Source organism: Vulpes vulpes, chromosome 4 (genome assembly GCF_048418805.1).
Source record: "Vulpes vulpes isolate BD-2025 chromosome 4, VulVul3, whole genome shotgun sequence".
Classification (NCBI taxonomy): Eukaryota; Metazoa; Chordata; class Mammalia; order Carnivora; family Canidae; genus Vulpes; species Vulpes vulpes.
The window spans coordinates 129,971,325-129,988,324 of NC_132783.1; the positions used below are offsets into that span (position 1 = coordinate 129,971,325).

Sequence of the window (17,000 nt, forward strand, 5' to 3'; positions counted from 1 at the left end):
CTGAGCCACCCAGGAATCCCCATCACTACTATACTTTTGTATGTGTTTGAAATGTGTTGATAATGACCATTCTTATTAAAAAATAGTATGTGGGGGGGGGGTGTGTCCCTGGGTGGCTCAGCGGTTTAGCGCCTGCCTTTGGCCCAGGGCGCGATCCTGGAGTCCTGGGATCGAGTCCCACATCAGGCTCCTTGCATAGAGCATGATTCTCCCTCTGCCTGTGTCTCTGCCTCTCTCTCCTCCTATGTCTATCATGAATAAACAAATAAAATCTTAAAAAAAAAATAGTATGTGGGCTTCTCACATACATAACACTTTATTCTTCCAAAGACAAGAAAATTTCACATCAAGCTCACTTTCCAAATATTAGATATTACTGCTATATAATTTATCATTTTAAAAAAAGGGAGCATGTGAGTGGTTCAGTCAGTTAAGCAATTGACTTCAGCTCAGGTGATGATCCAAGGGGCCTAAGATGAAGCTGGGCATCAGGCTCCCTGCTCAGTGACGAGTCTGTTTCTCCCTTTCTCTCTCCCTCTGCCTCTCCCCTTGCTCATGCTCGCTCTCTAACAAATAAAATCTTATTAAAAATAAATAAATAAAAATAATAAAAAATAAACCAAAAAGTACAATAGCCAGAACATTCACTTAAATTTTTCCAGAAGTCCTGTCTCTGATTTTTAGCACATTTTGCTCTACCAAGATACATCTATCTTTCCCTTTCCAGTGTAAGAAGGATCGGACTCAGATCCAAAGAAAGCAGTAGAGGAGTCAGTCTACTTAGAAGACAATAAGGTGGTACCCAGAATTGCCAACCACCTGGTATCAAACCAGACAGTCTGGAAATTAAGGCGATCATTAAAGGTCTAATACAACTCATTAATGCAGATGTTCAACAGCAGCAGCCACAGTCACTGTATGTCTGAATTTTCTATAATGTCTGAGTCAACAGTCAGTGGTGTACACAGCTCTAAGTGCCACCTTCTCGCCCAGCCTTCCAAATACTGGTTCCGCTGTAAGCAGGAAAAGAAAAAAATAAAACGAAAATCAGATAAAGGTGGAAGGAGAGGTAATAAAGAAACTGCTATTCTGATTCCTTTTTTTTTTCTAATTTATTTGAGAGAGAGAGAGAGAAAGATGAGAATGGAGAGAGATCACAAGCAGAGGGGAGGAACAGGGGGAGAAGCAGACACCCCACTGAGCAGGAGGCCCGATGTAAGACATGATCCCAGGACCCTGGGATCATGACCTGAGCTGAAGGCAGATGCTTAACTGACTGAGCCACCCAGGCACCCTGCTATTATGATTCTTACAAACTAATTTAGAATACCTGTTTGTTCATAGCACACTTCAAAAAAACCCTAATATTCAGATTTTCTTATGCTACTAAGATATAACTATTACCATGTTAAAAAAAAAAAAAAAAAAAAAAAACAATAATAACCTCTGCTTCCAAAGAAACCGGCATATTTGGTCTTTTAACTACTATGAAATTTTCAGTCTTATAATAACTGTCGGAGTACCTGGGTGCCTCAGTCAGTTAAGCATCTGTCTTCAGCTCAGGTCATGATCTCAGGGTCCTAGGATCAAGCCCTGAATTCATCAGGCTCCCCACTTAGTGGGGAGCCTGCTTCTCCTTCTCCTTCTCCCTCCCCCTACTGTGCTTGCTCTAATAAATAATAAAATCTTAAAAAATAATAACTGCCAACATATCTGTATAAGGTGTATACAGCATTTAAACCAATAAAAGAGCACACAAATGAACTTCTTACCCAGTGTTTTCCGACTTCTTTCCACAGCTGTCCTTCGTGTTTGTTCAAACATTGCTTCCAAATCAAACGTGCGAGCTTTTTTTCCTAAACAGAAATAAGTAGCATACTGTGATCTTCTTGCACTAAGCTGGCCAAACTTTAGATACTCAATAAACACGTATTAAATAATTAATAACCATTTAGTCTGTTTAACTTATAGTATGGCTATAACATACATATCTCAGAAGAGTTTACTTCCCAGGGAATTTTTAATGACGGTCATATCATTAACCAACCAACTTTCCCATCCTCTTCTAATTCACCTGGACTCTACTCCTTAAATCTACAACACTGGTCAGAGGCAGAATGGAGAATATTCATATCCTAATCTCTAGAACCTGGGAATATGTTACATTATAGACCAAAAGGGACTTTATAGACGTAATTAAGATTCTGGACTTTAAAATAGATTGTTCCGGGATCCCTGGGTGGCGCAGCGGTTTGGCGCCTGCCTTTGGCCCAGGGCGCGATCCTGGAGACCCGGGATCAAATCCCACGTCGGGCTCCCGGTGTATGGAGCCTGCTTCTCCCTCTGCCTGTGTCTCTGCCTCTCTCTCTCTCTCTCTCTCTGTGACTATCATAAATAAATAAAAATCTTTTAAATAAATAAATAAATAAATAAAAAATAAATAAATAAATTAAAAAAAGATTGTTCCTAGTTGATCCAAACTAATCACAGAAGCCCTTAAAAGCAAAGATGCAGAACAGATACAGGTGAAGTCAGGGAGATATAAAGTGTGACAAGGACTGTTTTTGTTTAATAATAATGTCTACTAAAAATAATAATAATAATAATGTCTACTTCACATTTATAAGAATATGGTAAAAATCTTATTTTTACATAATATTGACTTTGGGACAAAAATGAAACCACCTTTCTGAAGGGCATTATGATAAAATGTATTAATTAGTTGTAAAAAATAAATACCCAGGAGCATCTGGGTGGCTCAGTCAGTTAAGTGTATGATTCTTGATCTCAATGTCATGAGTTCAAGCCCTCGATTGGACTCCATTCTAGGTGTGGAGCCTACTTAAAAAAGAAATTTTAAAAAATTTAAAAATAGGGATGCCTGGATGGCTCAGAGGTTGAGCACCTGCCTTCAGCCCAGGGCGTGATCCTGGAGACCTGGGATCGAGTCCCATGTCGGGCTCCCTGCATGGAGCCTGCTTCTCCCTCAGCCTGTGTGTGTGTCTCTCTCTGTGTCTCTCATGAATAAATAAATAAAATCTTTAAAAAAAAAATTAAAAAGTACACATACCCAATGTTTAGGTTACTTTTTATTGTTTATATTTTTATTATAGTCCCCTCCTTAGAAATCTGCCCTATGGAAATACAGATAAAACTCCTACAAAGAGAAACAAAAGGGTTATTTATAAAGATATTTAGTATTACTAATAAGAGTTTGAATCAGAACTATGTAGGCCAAAATTATGGCACTTCTATTAAATTCAGCCTTTAAAAATCACGTTTTCGAAGAGCACTTTATAATATGGGGACGTCCTCAAAGTATTAAGAATTAAAGTATATAATTAAGAATACTATAAAATTGTATCTACGTATGATCTTAACTTTCCTGATAAATACACAACAGGAAAGAAGACTAGAAAACAAACTACTAAATCTTATTAATGATTCTACTTCCTTCCTTCTCATCTATTGTGTTCTTCAGATTTTCTGCTATTAATATGCATTACTTTTGAAATTAGGGAGAAAACTAAAGAACTGAAACAAAAGTAAATACTCTAGTAATACATAAGCATATAGTATTTTTGTCAACATGACCAGCTGGGAGTAAAAATGTAGCAGAAGACCATAATAAATGAGTATATAGGGGCAGCCCAGGTGGCTCAGCGGTTTAGCACCGCCTTCAGCCCAGGGCCTGATCCTGGGGTCCTGGTATCGAGTCCCACGTCGGGCTCCCTGCATGGAGCCTGCTTCTCCCTCTGTCTGTGTCTCTGCCTCTCTCTCTCTTTCTCTCTCTCTCTGTGTATCTCATGATTAAATAAATAAATCTTAAAAAAAAAAAAAAAAAAAAACGAATGAATGAATGAATATATGAACACCAACGAGGGACCTGGACACAGGAGTCTGGTATTTGTTCTATCCAAGACCCAAGAGAAACGGGAAGACAATTTACCTTGTTTCTTACAGCGAATAAGGTTTTAAGAGGACTACTCTGAAAGATTACTCTCATTTAACCAGACTCTCCAGAGACTCAAGAGACAATTCCGGGGGAAAAAAGCACTTGAATCAAAAAGGATTTAATAACCGTTATAATATCACTTAACGGGGCAGCCTGGGTGGCTCAGTGGTTTAGTGCTGGCCTTCAGCCCAGGGCCTGATCCTGGAGACCTGGGATCGAGTCCCACGTCGGGCTCCTTGCATGGAGCCTGCTTCTCCCTCTGCCTGTGTCTCTGCCTCTCTCTCTCTCTCTCTCTCTCTCTCTCTCATGAGTAAATAAATAAAATCTTTAAAAAATATATATCACTTGACGGTCCACTGGTTGCCAGAAAGGCCATCTCCTTATAGACCACAGGCAACGGCTCGCTCTCAGTCTCTGGATACAAAAAACTCCCTCCACTAGCCGACGCCGCCCACCGCATGGGCCACAAAGCCATCTTTCCCACAAGGCTGGTCCCAACCGACCGGCAAGAATTAGCCAAAGGCTGGGGAAGAGAGCCAAAGGCGCTCCGCTAGCAGGACTCGCACAGCGGGAGGTGCGTTAGAGGGGTGGCACAGGGTGACACAGCTGGGCCTCCTCTCTCCACCTGGGGCTCTTAAAACCTCTGCAAAAGCAGGCGAGGCTAAGCGTAAGGCAGGCACTCACCGAACCCGGTGAAGCCCATGGTGACCGCCAGCTGCGGATCCGGCCCCGACGCGTCCGAACCTGTCACTGCGGCAAGAGAAGGAGGAGACCTCGTTAGTATGGCGGCCCCGACCCATCCCTCCCTCCCTGACATCGCCCCCACGAGACCCACCTTCACTGGGCCCCGGGCGCTCCATGGCCGGCCGCCCGCCCGCCGGGCGACTGCCCTCAGCCGCAGCACAGACAGACCCGGAAGAGCCGCGGCAAAACCGGCCGGAAGTACCGCCTTGCGGAGCCTGTGCCGCCCCCGAGGCCAAGAGCGTCGCCTACCGCGGAGGGATGGGGAACTCCGGGGCTGCGCCGCCCTAGCGGACGGGCGGGGCATAAGCGCGACGGAGATCACCTAACCGCCCCCACCCCCACCCCCGCTGGAAACCTGTAGTTTGTGTCGACCACCTTTCTCTCTTCCTTCCTTCTTTCTTGTTCTTTCTCTCGCGCTTTCTTTCTTTTATTTTTCTCCCTCTTTCCCTTTCTTTCTCCAGATTTTAGTCAATGAGTATATATGATTGGTATAATAAGCATTTAGAAAAGAGAAAGAGAGGATGAGCCCACAGGGCCTACAAGGGACAAGTAAACCTCTGGAAGCGCTCAGGCAGTATTTCTCAATCTAGGCTGCGTATTAGCACTACCTAGAGAGGGGTTGGGTTGGGTTGGGTTGGGTTTGGTATTGAGGTACAGTTGACACAGTGCTACTACATTAGTTTCAGACATTCAACGCAGTGATTCAACAAGTCTATATATTATGCCTACAGGTGTAGTTACCATCTATCACCATCAACACTATTCCAGTACTATTGACTGGATTCCTTCCCTATGCTATACCTTTTGTCCCACGACCTATTCATTCTGTAACTGGAAACCTGCGTCTCTCCCTTTCCCACATTTTGCCCATCCTTCTCCCTCTGGTGACGGTCAGTTTGTTCTCTGTATTTATGAGTTTGTTTCTGCCGTTTGCTTGTGTGTGTATGTCTCTTAGATTCTACATATTAGTAAAATCATACAGTGTTTTTCTTTGACTTATTTCACTTAGCATAACGCTCCCTAGGTCCATTCATGTTGTTGTAAATGGCAAGATCTCGTACTTTTTTTGTGAACATCCTTTTATTTTTTAGGTGCATTTACTGCCAAAGTGACACAATCCTCACAGAATTCTAAAGAAAACCCAACAAACCCCCTTTCTTTGTGTTTTGTCCTTGTCTGTGAAGAAACCCTCAGAGTTCTTCAACTTTTGAGTATATTTTAAGGATAAAAAAAAGGAGTATTTACTACATGACTGAAGAGCACAAAACACCTGAATAACTAAAAAGGTTGTCAAAAAAATGCTCTAAGGGTAACTGGGTTGTTGATTAGATAAAGGATCTGAAAAAAAAAAAAAAAAAAAAGGATCTGACCCTTGATCTCACCTCAGCTCTAGATCTCAGGGTCATGAGTTCAAGCCCTGTATTAGGGCTCCATGCTGGTGGAGACTACTATAAAAAAGTGCTCTAAAGCTCGTATTCTTAGCCTAAGCCTCCCTCTGGCTGTCAGTCATGATCTTATAAAGATTCCTAGCCCACAGCAAGGGTTCCCAAAGCAACTTATAAACATATTTAGTATATTTTTACTTCATACTTGTACTAATTTCATTACAACACTTCTCACCTGTGCTACAAACTAATGGGGTAATATTTATCTTTATATTTGTGAATTCTAGCAAAACCATAGGTAGCCCAAATAAATGTTGCTGAATAAAAATATGTTCATAGTTTTTCACTAGCCTGACTACTACCTTAGTCTCCGATCTCAAATCATGCTTTAGCTATACACCCTAAGTAATTATCAAGTCTAATACTTTTTCCATTGTATTTAAAATAAAATGCAAAATTGTTAACATGGCCCCCAAAGCCTTTCAAACATAATCACTTTCAATTTTGCACTACACCAGTCTTCTTTCAGCTCTATGAGCAGCTTCATTTTTTTTTTATGAGCAGCTTCAGAACACCATGTCCTGAAAACTCTGACTTCACCAGTCCTCATGCCTTTCATTGAATCCTACTCATCCTTCAGAACTCAAATTAAACTTTAGTGCTCTTCTAAGCATTTACAGGCCTTTATAGACCTCCAACTAAATTAGGCCCCTCTGTCATGTAATCTAGTATACTCTTCCTTCATAGCACAATGGCTAGATGGGCACGCAGTATTTATTAAATGAATGGGGGGAAAATGAATGAATAAGAGAAAGTAGTTGTGAAAATAAAAGCTACTCTTCTTATATGCAGAATGTTTTATAGTTTGGGACCCCACAGAGTTTGATTCCATCCTAAGAGATTACCCAACTTCAAAATCAAAAGCCAGTGTGAACTCCAATCAATAAGGCCAATTCATTGTGCCTTCAGAAAAAAAAAGTTGTGGCAATCCCTGCGTGCCTCAGCAGTTTAACGCCTGCCTTGGGCCCAGGACCTGACCCTGGAGTCCCAGGATCAAGTCCCACATCAGGCTCCCTGCATGGAACCTGCTTCTCCCTCTGCCTGTGTCTCTGCCTCTCTCTCTCTCTGTGTGTGTCTCTCATGAATAAATAAATAGTCGTAAAGTAAAAAACCAAGTTATTATTAATGCCACTCTTTTCTGAGTACAAATAAACAGGCCTCTGGTAGTAAAGTAGAACTTTATGAGTATAGATCATTAGGAAAACCATTACCCAAGCTTACACCTAGCTATTTCAGCTTCTCAGTAGTCAAGGATTTATAGGGGAGAACTTGAGATAATATAATTTTTTTCTTTTCATTAAGACTTTTTTAGAGCAGTTTAATAGTCACAAAAGATCAAAAGGAAGGTGCAGAAATTTCCCACATATCATGTTGTTCTTACACAAGCATAGCTTTCCCCATTATCAATATCCCACACCATAGTGATACTTTTTTTTTTAACCATTGATGAACCTACATTAATACATCATGATGACTCAAAGTCCATAGTTTAGGGTTCACTCATGGTATTGTACATTCTATGGTTTGTGACAAGTGTATAACGACATGAATTCATTATGGTATCATCATTATGGTATGCGTATCTTTTCCTCTCAACTCCTACCAGTCACTGGTATTTTTTCTGCCTCCCTAATTTTGCCTTTTCTGGAATGACATACAGCTGGAATTGTACAGAATGTAGCCTTTTTCAGATCACCCTCTCTCCCTTAGTAATATATATTTGAGTTTCTTCTGTCTTTTCATGACTTAATAGCTTATTTCTTTTTAGCATCATTTAATATCCATTGTCTGGATGCACTACAGTTTACTTACGCCACTTCACCTACTGAAGGATGTCTTGGTTGCCTCTAAATTTTAGCAATTATGAACAAAGCTGCTATGAACATCATATGCAACTTTTATGTGGACATAACTTTCAACCCGTGTAGATAAATATTAAGGAGCATGGTTTCTGGATAATGTAGTAAGAGTATGTTTATTTTCATAAGAAACTGCCAAACTGTCTTTTAAAGTGACTTTGCCATTTTACATTTTCACTGGCAATGAATGAGTTTGGTACTGCTAGTGTTCCAGATGCTTGCCCTTCTAATAGGTATGTAGTGGTACCTTATTGTTTTAATTTGCATTTTCCCTGATGACATATGATGTAGAGTGTCTTTTTACATGCTTAACTGCTATCTGTATATCCTCTTTGGTGAGGTATCTGTTAAGGTCTTTAACTCATTTTTTAGATTGTTTTCTTATTGTTGGATTTTTTAAGAGTTCTTTGTATATTTTGGTTTATAGTCCTTTATCAGATGTATTTTGCAGATATCTTCTCCTAATCTATGGCTTGTCATCTAATTCTCTTGACAAGGTCTTTTGCAAAGCAAAAGTTTTCAACTGTAATGAAAGGTGGGGATCCTGGGTGGCTCGGCAGTTGGGCGTCTGCCTTTGGCTCAATTATAATGAAAGGCAGTTTATATTATTTCTATCATGGATCATGCCTCTGGTGTTGTATCTAAAAAGTCATTGCTCTACCTAAGAAAATCTAAATTTTCTCCTACATTATCTTCAAGGAGTTTTACAGCTTTGTGTTTTACATTTAGGCCAGTGATCCATATTGATTTAATTTTTATGACAGGCCTAGGTCTAGATTTTTTTTTGCACATGGATGTCTAATAGTTCTAGCACCATTTGTTGAGAAGATTTCATTATATATATATAAAATTTTATATAAAGTATTTTATACTTTATATATTTATATATATATAAAATATATATATTTTGTATTAAGCTACAAAATACTGTAGAAAAATATAAAGTGGAAGATATATATCATCAGCCAGTAGTAGATAATTATGATTATAGAAAAATCACAAGATGTATCTGCTTTTTATTTAAAAAAATAGAGACAATGTAATTGCACTAGTGGAGACTTGTACATTAAACTATTTTTCTCTGGTTTTGTCTTTATGAAACATGTTTATTATTATTTTTAAGATTTTATTTATTTATTCATGAGAGACAGAGAGGCGGAGACACAAGCAAAGGGAGAAGCAGCCTCCACGCAGGGATCCCAATGCGGGATCACCTCCTGAGCCAAAGGCAGGTGCCAAACTGCTAAGCCACCCAGGCTTTCCTATATTTCTTTTTCAAAGTGAAGGCTCTTCATTCAATGTGGAACTTGAACTCATGACCATGATATAAAGAGGTGCACCTTCTACCAACTAAGCTAGACAGGTGCCCTGTTTGAAACAACTTCATAGTAAAATGTAAAGTATTCCAGAGGAACTTTGATTTTCTTGGAGCAAAGTAAAATTATTTGTGAATTAAATACTTGAGAGGCAGAATAGCATAGCATTAAGCAAATGAGTTCCAGAACTAGAATGGGTTCAAATCATGATTCTGATAATGTAATTTTAATGAATTGTTTAGGGATGCCTGGGTGGCTTAGTTGTTGAGAGTCTGCCTTCGGCTCAGCTTGCTCCTGGAGTTTCGGGATCAAGTCTCACGTCCGGCTCCCTGCATGGAGCCTGCTTCTCCCTCTGCCTGTGTCTCTGCCTCTCTCTCTCTCTCTCTCTGTGTGTCTCTCAGGAATAAATAAATAAAATCTTAAAAAAAAAAAAGAAAGAAAAACTTATCAAGATTGTATCATGGTTGTATCAACTATCATAGCTTTACAACTTCCTAATACTCGACTTTTCTGTTAAGATAAGTAGTAATATTAACATGATCTTTTTTTCTGTCAATAAGATACGTCAACATTCGGAAGTTCTGTGTAACTTAAGAGAACTAATATTTCCCAAATGACCAACTATAATGTTACAGAATCATACGTGGATAAAAGGTCCCAAATAGAAGATAAACGAGTGGTTTTAATTTAACAAAGTTCAAAAAAAATTCACTGATGGTTTCAAATATCCACATCATAACTAACATTTAAGAAACTGTAACACTTGGGGTGGGGCACCTGGGTGGCTCCATCAGGTAAGCATCTGTCTATGGCTCAGGTTATGATTCCAAGTTCCTGGGATCCTGCCCCACATTGGGGCTTCCTGCTCTCAAGGAGCCCTCTGCCTCTCTCTCTCTCATGAATAAATAAATAAATAAAATCTTAAAAAAAAAAAAAAAAAACCTGAGCTGAAACTGAGTTAGTTCAACCAACTGAACAACTGAAGCACCCAGAACTACCCAGGCACCATAAGTGGTATAGCTCAAATCTTGATCTCAGGGGCATGAGTTTAAGCCCTGTGTTGGGTGTAGAGCCTACTTACACACAAAAAAACAAAATATTATATCACTTGTGAAATTTTGGTACACTATCAGAGAATAACCTTCAGAATTATCTAAAAAGGTTATTAAAATGCCTCTCCCTTTCCCACTACATAACCGTGAAGCCAGCTTTTCTTACACCTTTTCTTCATATACTGCAAGTAAACGACAGATCACAGCATACTGACAGCAAATGCAGATATGTAAATCTAGCTATCTTATTAAGCTAAACATTTAAGAGATTTGCAAAAATATAAAATACCATTCTTCTAATATTTAATTTTAGATACTGTGATTTTCAAAAAATATGTGTCATTTATATTAAAATGAATTAGGCTTATTCTTTCAAATGACATTTTAAATTTCTCATTTTTAGAAGATTTTAGGGATTAACAAATACAACCCATACAAAACAAAAATTCTTTGTAATCCTTAATAATTGTTAAGAGTAAGAGGTTTTGAGGTCAAAAGCTTTAGAATCAGTTTAGGGAAGACTTCAGTACTCTTTCCCTGTAAAGGGCTAGATGGTAAAATATTTTAGGATTTGAGGCCCTGCAGTCTGTGTAACAACTACTCGACTTAGCACTGTTAGCTGGAAAGCAACCATAGGCAATATGCAAATGAATAGAAGTCCTTGGACTTAGCCCCCTTAGAATATTGTTGCAGTGCAGGAATATTAGACCAGTATTGCCAGATCATTCAATTTGTAGAATTGAAAACTCTCAATCATATGTTTTATCTCAAATTAAAAACAAATGCTATACTAGACTGTCAGTTTTCAATCTGCAGTTTACTACAGAAAATTGACAGCTGGAGACCCATCTGCCTGTTTATCCACCAATAATACAAATCTAATTTTTCCTGATATATTTACTATGAAGTCTTAAATTATACCTATATACCTGCAAGATCACAGAAATTTTAATATTCAGAGACCAACACCTGGAAGACAGCCAGACTGTCTCCAAAGTGCTCAAGATACCTCTAGCTAGGTTTATATTCGGAAAATGTAGGACAGTGGTCAGTAGATACTCCCAAATGGGCAGTAAAGATCAGGTCCATCATTATCTTGGGGTCAACCACAGGCAAGGGCTTGCTGGCTCAGGGCAGTCCTTTTTGCTTGAAGGGGTACTTTCAGTTCCCATCACAGGATGTTTTGCCAGCAGGATCTTTCACCTAAGTTAAGATCTTTCACATAAGCTAGAAAGAAGGACTCAATGAAAAAGTTTGAGATTAAAATGGAGATAGCTGAAGTCCTCTTTCAGTTTAGTCAATAAGGAGTACTTCAGTTATTGACTAGCTAAACTATGAAGAATATAATTGGATGAACCTTACTTAACTGTGGTTCTAAATGAGGACTAAGGACAAATTTTTTTTTCCAAAAAATTTATTTATTTATTCATGAGCGACAGAGAGAGAGAGAGAGACGCAGAGACACAGGCAGAGGGAGAAGCAGGCTCCATGCAGGGAGCCCAACGTGGGACTCGAACCCAGGTCTCCAGGATCATGCCCGGGGCCAAAGGCAGCACTAAAGAGCCACCTGGGCTGCCCCTAAAGACAAATTCTAATATTTCTAAATAAGGATGCTCTTTGAGTGCTTTGATTTGACCATTCAAGTTACCTTCCGTGTGAAATGAAGCCTATCTTACCTCTCCTTGCTCATCCTACCCTCTCCTGGAGTTAATACATATACCCCATAAAAAATCAGGGTGATGCACTTAATTGCTTTACTTTCTTGTGCGTCCCTGCAGGAAGCACCTTGAGGACAGGAACGTGTCAGTTTTGATATTCCCAGCCCCAGGCACAGTGCCTGGCTCAAACTATAAATGAGATTTCTGCAGGACTTGGTGATCTGTTGGGTGGCCTCCTTTTTACCAGTCCTTCTTCTTTGTGCTGGGGACCAACCGATGAATTACAAAGAACACTCTTCTTCCTCTCTGTAATAAATAAAGACAGAAACTCCCTGCATGCCAGGAATGATTCAATAAACACACAATTCTTTAAAGAGTAGTCACACACAAATAGAAAAGCCTGATCAAAATTTTTTTTTAAGTAGGTTGCACCCCAGGGTGGAGCGTGAAGTCCCTACGCAGACACCGAGAGTCACACGCTCTACTACTGACTGAGCCAGCGGGGAAAGTCTGATGAATTTTAATGGACACTGAAGCCCGCGAGAAATGTAGTGAAATCTGGCTCGTAGGCAAACTCTTTCGGACCAAGCTACCGACTCCTATCCGCTCTCGCAAGAGAAGTTATTTGGAGCGCCAAAGACACTGACGCGCGACTTTCACGGAGTTGCAGCTGAGGGATTCCAAACCTGCAGAGCTCGAGGGGCCGAATTCCAGCGCTCGCGAAACCCAGCAGAAGCGGAGCGGCGGGCGCGGCCGGACACAGCCCAGCCCCCACCTACCCAGCTCCCGCCCCCTCTCCTTCCCCTCCCCCCCACCCTTCCCGACCCTCCCGGCCCCGGCCCCGGCCCATTCCCTATCCCCTTCTTTCCCGCCTTCCCTAGGCGACCTCCACGATTTCCCGCTCCGCCTCTTGCCAACGGCCGGCCAGCCTCCGCCCGGGAAAGCGCGTCCGCCCCGTCGCCCCGCCCCTAACTCCCAGCGTGCTCCACGGCTTCCGCTCTCCAGCTCCGAAACGCAGCCTTCAAACTCCCCTCCCGGCGAACCGGAAGTGCGTCATGCACAGGCGCCGAGGCGCTCGTTTGGCGCGCGCGCCGTGAGCTGCGGGTCTGAGCTAAGGTCTCGGGTTTTCTCTCTTTTCCCCTTGGTTTTTGGCTTTTTCCGGACGTTCTTGTCTCCGAGTCCCGACATGCCGTCTTCTTTACTGGGCTCGGCGATGCCGGCGTCCACGTCGGCCTCAGGCCTGCAGGAAGCGCTGGAAAATGCAGGGCGGCTCATCGACCGTCAGTTGCAAGAAGACCGCATGTACCCGGACCTTTCCGAGCTTCTCCTGGTGTCTGCCCCAAGTGAGTGATCAGTGCCCATTCGGTAACTGCCTTCTCAGCCGAAGGACTCTCGTCTGACTCCCTAACTAGGTCCTTATCCCGAGGGTGGGCCCGACGAAGACATTTTGAGATTTAGCCGTTTGCTACACTTTGAAGAGCGGAAAAGAGCCTATTTTCAATATTTTGTCATGTTCTCGCTCCACTGCCGGTATTTGAGAGGGTCGGAGTGGGGAGCAATCCCCATTTGGAGCAGAAACAGCAAAGGCCCCAACCTTTTTTTTTCCCTTTTTTTTAAGATTTTTTTTTATTTTATTTATGATAGTCACACAGAGAGAGAGAGAGAGGCAGAGACACAGGCAGAGGGAGAAGCAGGCTCCATGCACCGGGAGCCTGACGTGGGATTCGATCCCGGGTCTCCAGGATCGCGCCCTGGGCCAAAGGCAGGCGCCAAACCGCTGCGCCACCCAGGGATCCCTTTTTTTTAAGATTTTTATTTATTTACTCAAGAGAGAAAGGAAGGGGCCAGAGAGACAGGCAGAGAGGGAGAAGCAGGCTCCATGCAGGGAGCCCGACGTGGGACTCGTTCCCGGGTCTCCAGGATCACGCCCGGGCTGAAGGCGGCGCTAAACCGCTGAGCCACCCGGGCAGCCCTAAAGACACCCAACCTTAATGAGCTGCTCACTGCCTCCAAGCGTTCATCGCTAAGGCCAGTTGAGTAGGATCACCTGATCCAAGTCCCCTCCTTGTTAATTCCACATATTAACGTTAGACTAAGACGAGCAAACGAAATTAATTTGGAAATTTACCACCCTCTCTCAAAGATATTCTTTACTCCGTTTGGAGTCAGTATAATACGAAGTCCCTGAAATATAAAGGTAGTTAAAAAGAACTACCAGGGGAAATAAAGAAAGAGGGGAACATTAGCTGTGATGATGGGCGGGGAGGGTAAGCAGTGCATGTGCCAACAAAAGAGAGGTGACGTAAAATACTTTTGATGGTTTTAAATTATAGCCAGGTTCCTAGAAGCGTATGGAATTAACATGAGTTGCTTCGTTCATTCATTCAAGATTTTGTTTATTCTTGAGAGACACACAGAAAGAGGCAGGGACACAGGCAGAGGGAAAAGCAGGCTCCATGCAGGGAGCCCAATGCGGTACTGGATCCCAGGACCCTGAGATAATGACCTGGGCTGAAGGCAGACGCTCAACCGCTGAGCCTTAAGTAGGTTGCACCCCACGTCGGGCTCCCGGTGCTTGGAGCCTGCTTCTCCCTCTGCCTGTGTGTCTGCCTCTCTCTCTCTCTCTCTCTCTGTATGACTATCATAAATAAAAAATAAAATGAAAAAAGAGTGGACCCCTTTGTGAGATGTATATTGGAGAAAAGCAGAGAAGCAGTAAGACAGAGACAAGACTTTTGGTAAACAGTAACCCAGTTAAAATAACAAGGATAAACTTGGCAGTGTAAACCTGGATGACACTTGTGGAAATTCATAAAAATCGTTGGGTAGACTTGCAGTCAGAGAAAAGATAGAAACAAAACAAATGTAGTATTTGTTGCTGACAGCTACACTTACCAGTGGGCTTGTCTTATAAGAACTGAGTGGCCTGTTAGCAACTCTTATCTTAACCAGCATGACTCCCTTTGACCTCCTTAGGTTTGAAAAGCAAGAAGTAAAAAAAAAAAAAAAAAAAAGTCCATATATTCTTGTCCTCTCTTATCTGACCCAAATCTATCCTATCCACCTTTACACTCACCTCTTCAACCTAATCTCCTCCCCTGCTTCTATATTCCAGTTACACTGAATTTAATATGTTTTCCATAAGAATCTCTTCAGGATTCTATTTTATATCATCATTTACTTCATCACTTGTGGAATGTTCTTTCTTTACCTGATATTCTTCTAGACGCCATTAAATATCACTTCCTTTATGAGGGCTTTCTTAGCCATTCACATCATTCCCTGAGTTATTAATTCCATCCTTTGTATTCCCACTGCCATTTAACATGTGTAATATCCTCTTAAAATTATCTTTTGAGATTAAATGGGATGTGTGGGATTTGCTTCAAAAAAATCCATTAGGGGGACTCCTGGGTGGCCAGTCAGCGAAGCATCTTCCATTGGCTCAGGTCATGATCCCAGAGTCCTGGGTTGAGCCCTTCTTCAGGCTTCCTGCTCAGCAGAGAGCCTGCTCCTCCCTCGACCCCTGCTGCTCTCCCTACTTGTGCACTTTCTCTGTCAAATAAATAAATAAAATCTTTAAAAAAAATCCATTAGGGAAGGAGTAGCTAGGGATATAAATGAAACCTGATGGGGCATGTTATTGGTAATTATTGAAACTGGATAATTAGTACATAGGAATTAATTGTATTTTTCTCTCTAGTTATAGATTTTAAATTTTCATAAGACATTTAGGATTTGTTTCATACATCAGTCTTCCCCACTATCTTTGTATTTAAAGGCAGCCTGGAAAGGTGCCTGGGATAAATATGTCATCAGTCAGATCTAAAAAACACCTCTCTGTTTAAGACATAGAAGGACAGGTTATATAGACCAGCCCACTCCTGCCCTTAGTTGACTGTGTCTTGGAGCAAGAGAAATGTTGTGCAATGATAACACTTTATAGAGCAGTCTGTGATTTTCCCAATAAAATATTGCTTATGTGGTAGCATTTGTATTTATCTTACTGGTCTGGAGGAGGGGTGGTCTAAGAAAAATGCATGGATTGTTTTAATCTATTAATATTTAAATGAGGAAAGAAATAGTGGTTTTTCCCTAATCAATATTTTGTTCACAATTGTTTTATCTGACAATCACAAACTAGCTTTAGAACTATTTTCCCGTTTCGAATTAGTAAAATAATAGAAAAAAATCTAAATTATTGAATTAAATATTTCCTTTCTTATGGAGTCTTTGTGAAAGATAACTTTCTGTGTAGTGCTGAAACCTGTTATTGCCCCTACCTTAACACAGTATTTTCTCAGACCTCCTTTGTATTGGGTCAGAACTATTTTATTCTTTCTAAAGCTGTATAACTGCCAGATACACAATATTTTTGTAGCTTGTAGTGCTTCAATATGCCCAGTTGATTCCTGAAACCTTGTTATTTTATTAAATGCTTTGTTTTATTACTTGCAGATAATCCCACTGTTTCTGGCATGTCAGATATGGATTATCCTCTACAGGGACCTGGTTTGCTGTCAGTACCCAACCTTCCAGAGATCAGTTCCATCCGAAGAGTTCCTCTCCCACCGGAACTTGTTGAACAGTTTGGACGTATCCTGTTACCTTGTTTTTAACTCTTTAAGGTTTTTGAAAACTGGTGTTCTTATTATAATTCTTGCTTTGTTTTTAATTGGTTTGTGTATATAAGTTCATTTAATGTTGTATTTAAAAAACATTTAAGTGTTTGGATAGTTTGCCATGTATCTAGAAAATTCAATATGTAAGTGAATGGTCACGGGACACTTGGGTGGCTCAGTGGCTCAGCGGTTCAGCGTCTGCCTTGGGCCCAGGGTGTGATCCTGGAGTCCCAGGATCGAGTCCCACATCGGGCTCCCTGCATGAGCCTGCTTCTGTCTCTACCTGTGTCTCTGCCTCTGTCTCTCTCTCTCTCTCTCTCTCTCTCTGTCTCATGAATAAATTATTACT

The 17,000-nt window shown here is 41.2% G+C and overlaps 2 protein-coding genes across 5 annotated transcripts in view; one reads left to right on the plus strand and one right to left on the minus strand.

Moving 5' to 3' along the window:
- WDR70 (WD repeat domain 70) overlaps window positions 1-12,993 on the minus strand; it is a 303,275-nt gene extending 290,282 nt beyond the window's left edge. The window contains exons 1-3 of one of the 2 annotated variants that reach the window (XM_072757062.1): window positions 12,916-12,993; window positions 4,640-4,705; window positions 1,773-1,856 (exon numbers count right to left, since the gene is read on the minus strand). In XM_072757062.1, coding sequence (XP_072613163.1) covers window positions 1,773-1,856; window positions 4,640-4,658 — 103 coding nt within the window. In that variant the 5' untranslated portion in view covers window positions 4,659-4,705; window positions 12,916-12,993. Of the gene's footprint in view, window positions 1-1,772; window positions 1,857-4,639; window positions 4,706-4,790; window positions 4,913-12,915 lie in introns of those variants that run through there. The other variant, XM_026016676.2, reaches the window with a different exon arrangement.
- A 21-nt stretch (window positions 12,994-13,014) lies between these two features.
- The window catches only part of NUP155 (nucleoporin 155), a 66,563-nt gene continuing 62,577 nt past the window's right edge, over window positions 13,015-17,000 (plus strand). For 2 of the 3 annotated variants that reach the window (XM_026016682.2, XM_026016683.2), the window contains exons 1-2: window positions 13,015-13,372; window positions 16,488-16,625. In XM_026016682.2, coding sequence (XP_025872467.2) covers window positions 13,216-13,372; window positions 16,488-16,625 — 295 coding nt within the window. In that variant the 5' untranslated portion in view covers window positions 13,015-13,215. Of the gene's footprint in view, window positions 13,373-16,487; window positions 16,658-17,000 lie in introns of all 3 variants that reach the window. The other variant, XM_072757061.1, reaches the window with a different exon arrangement.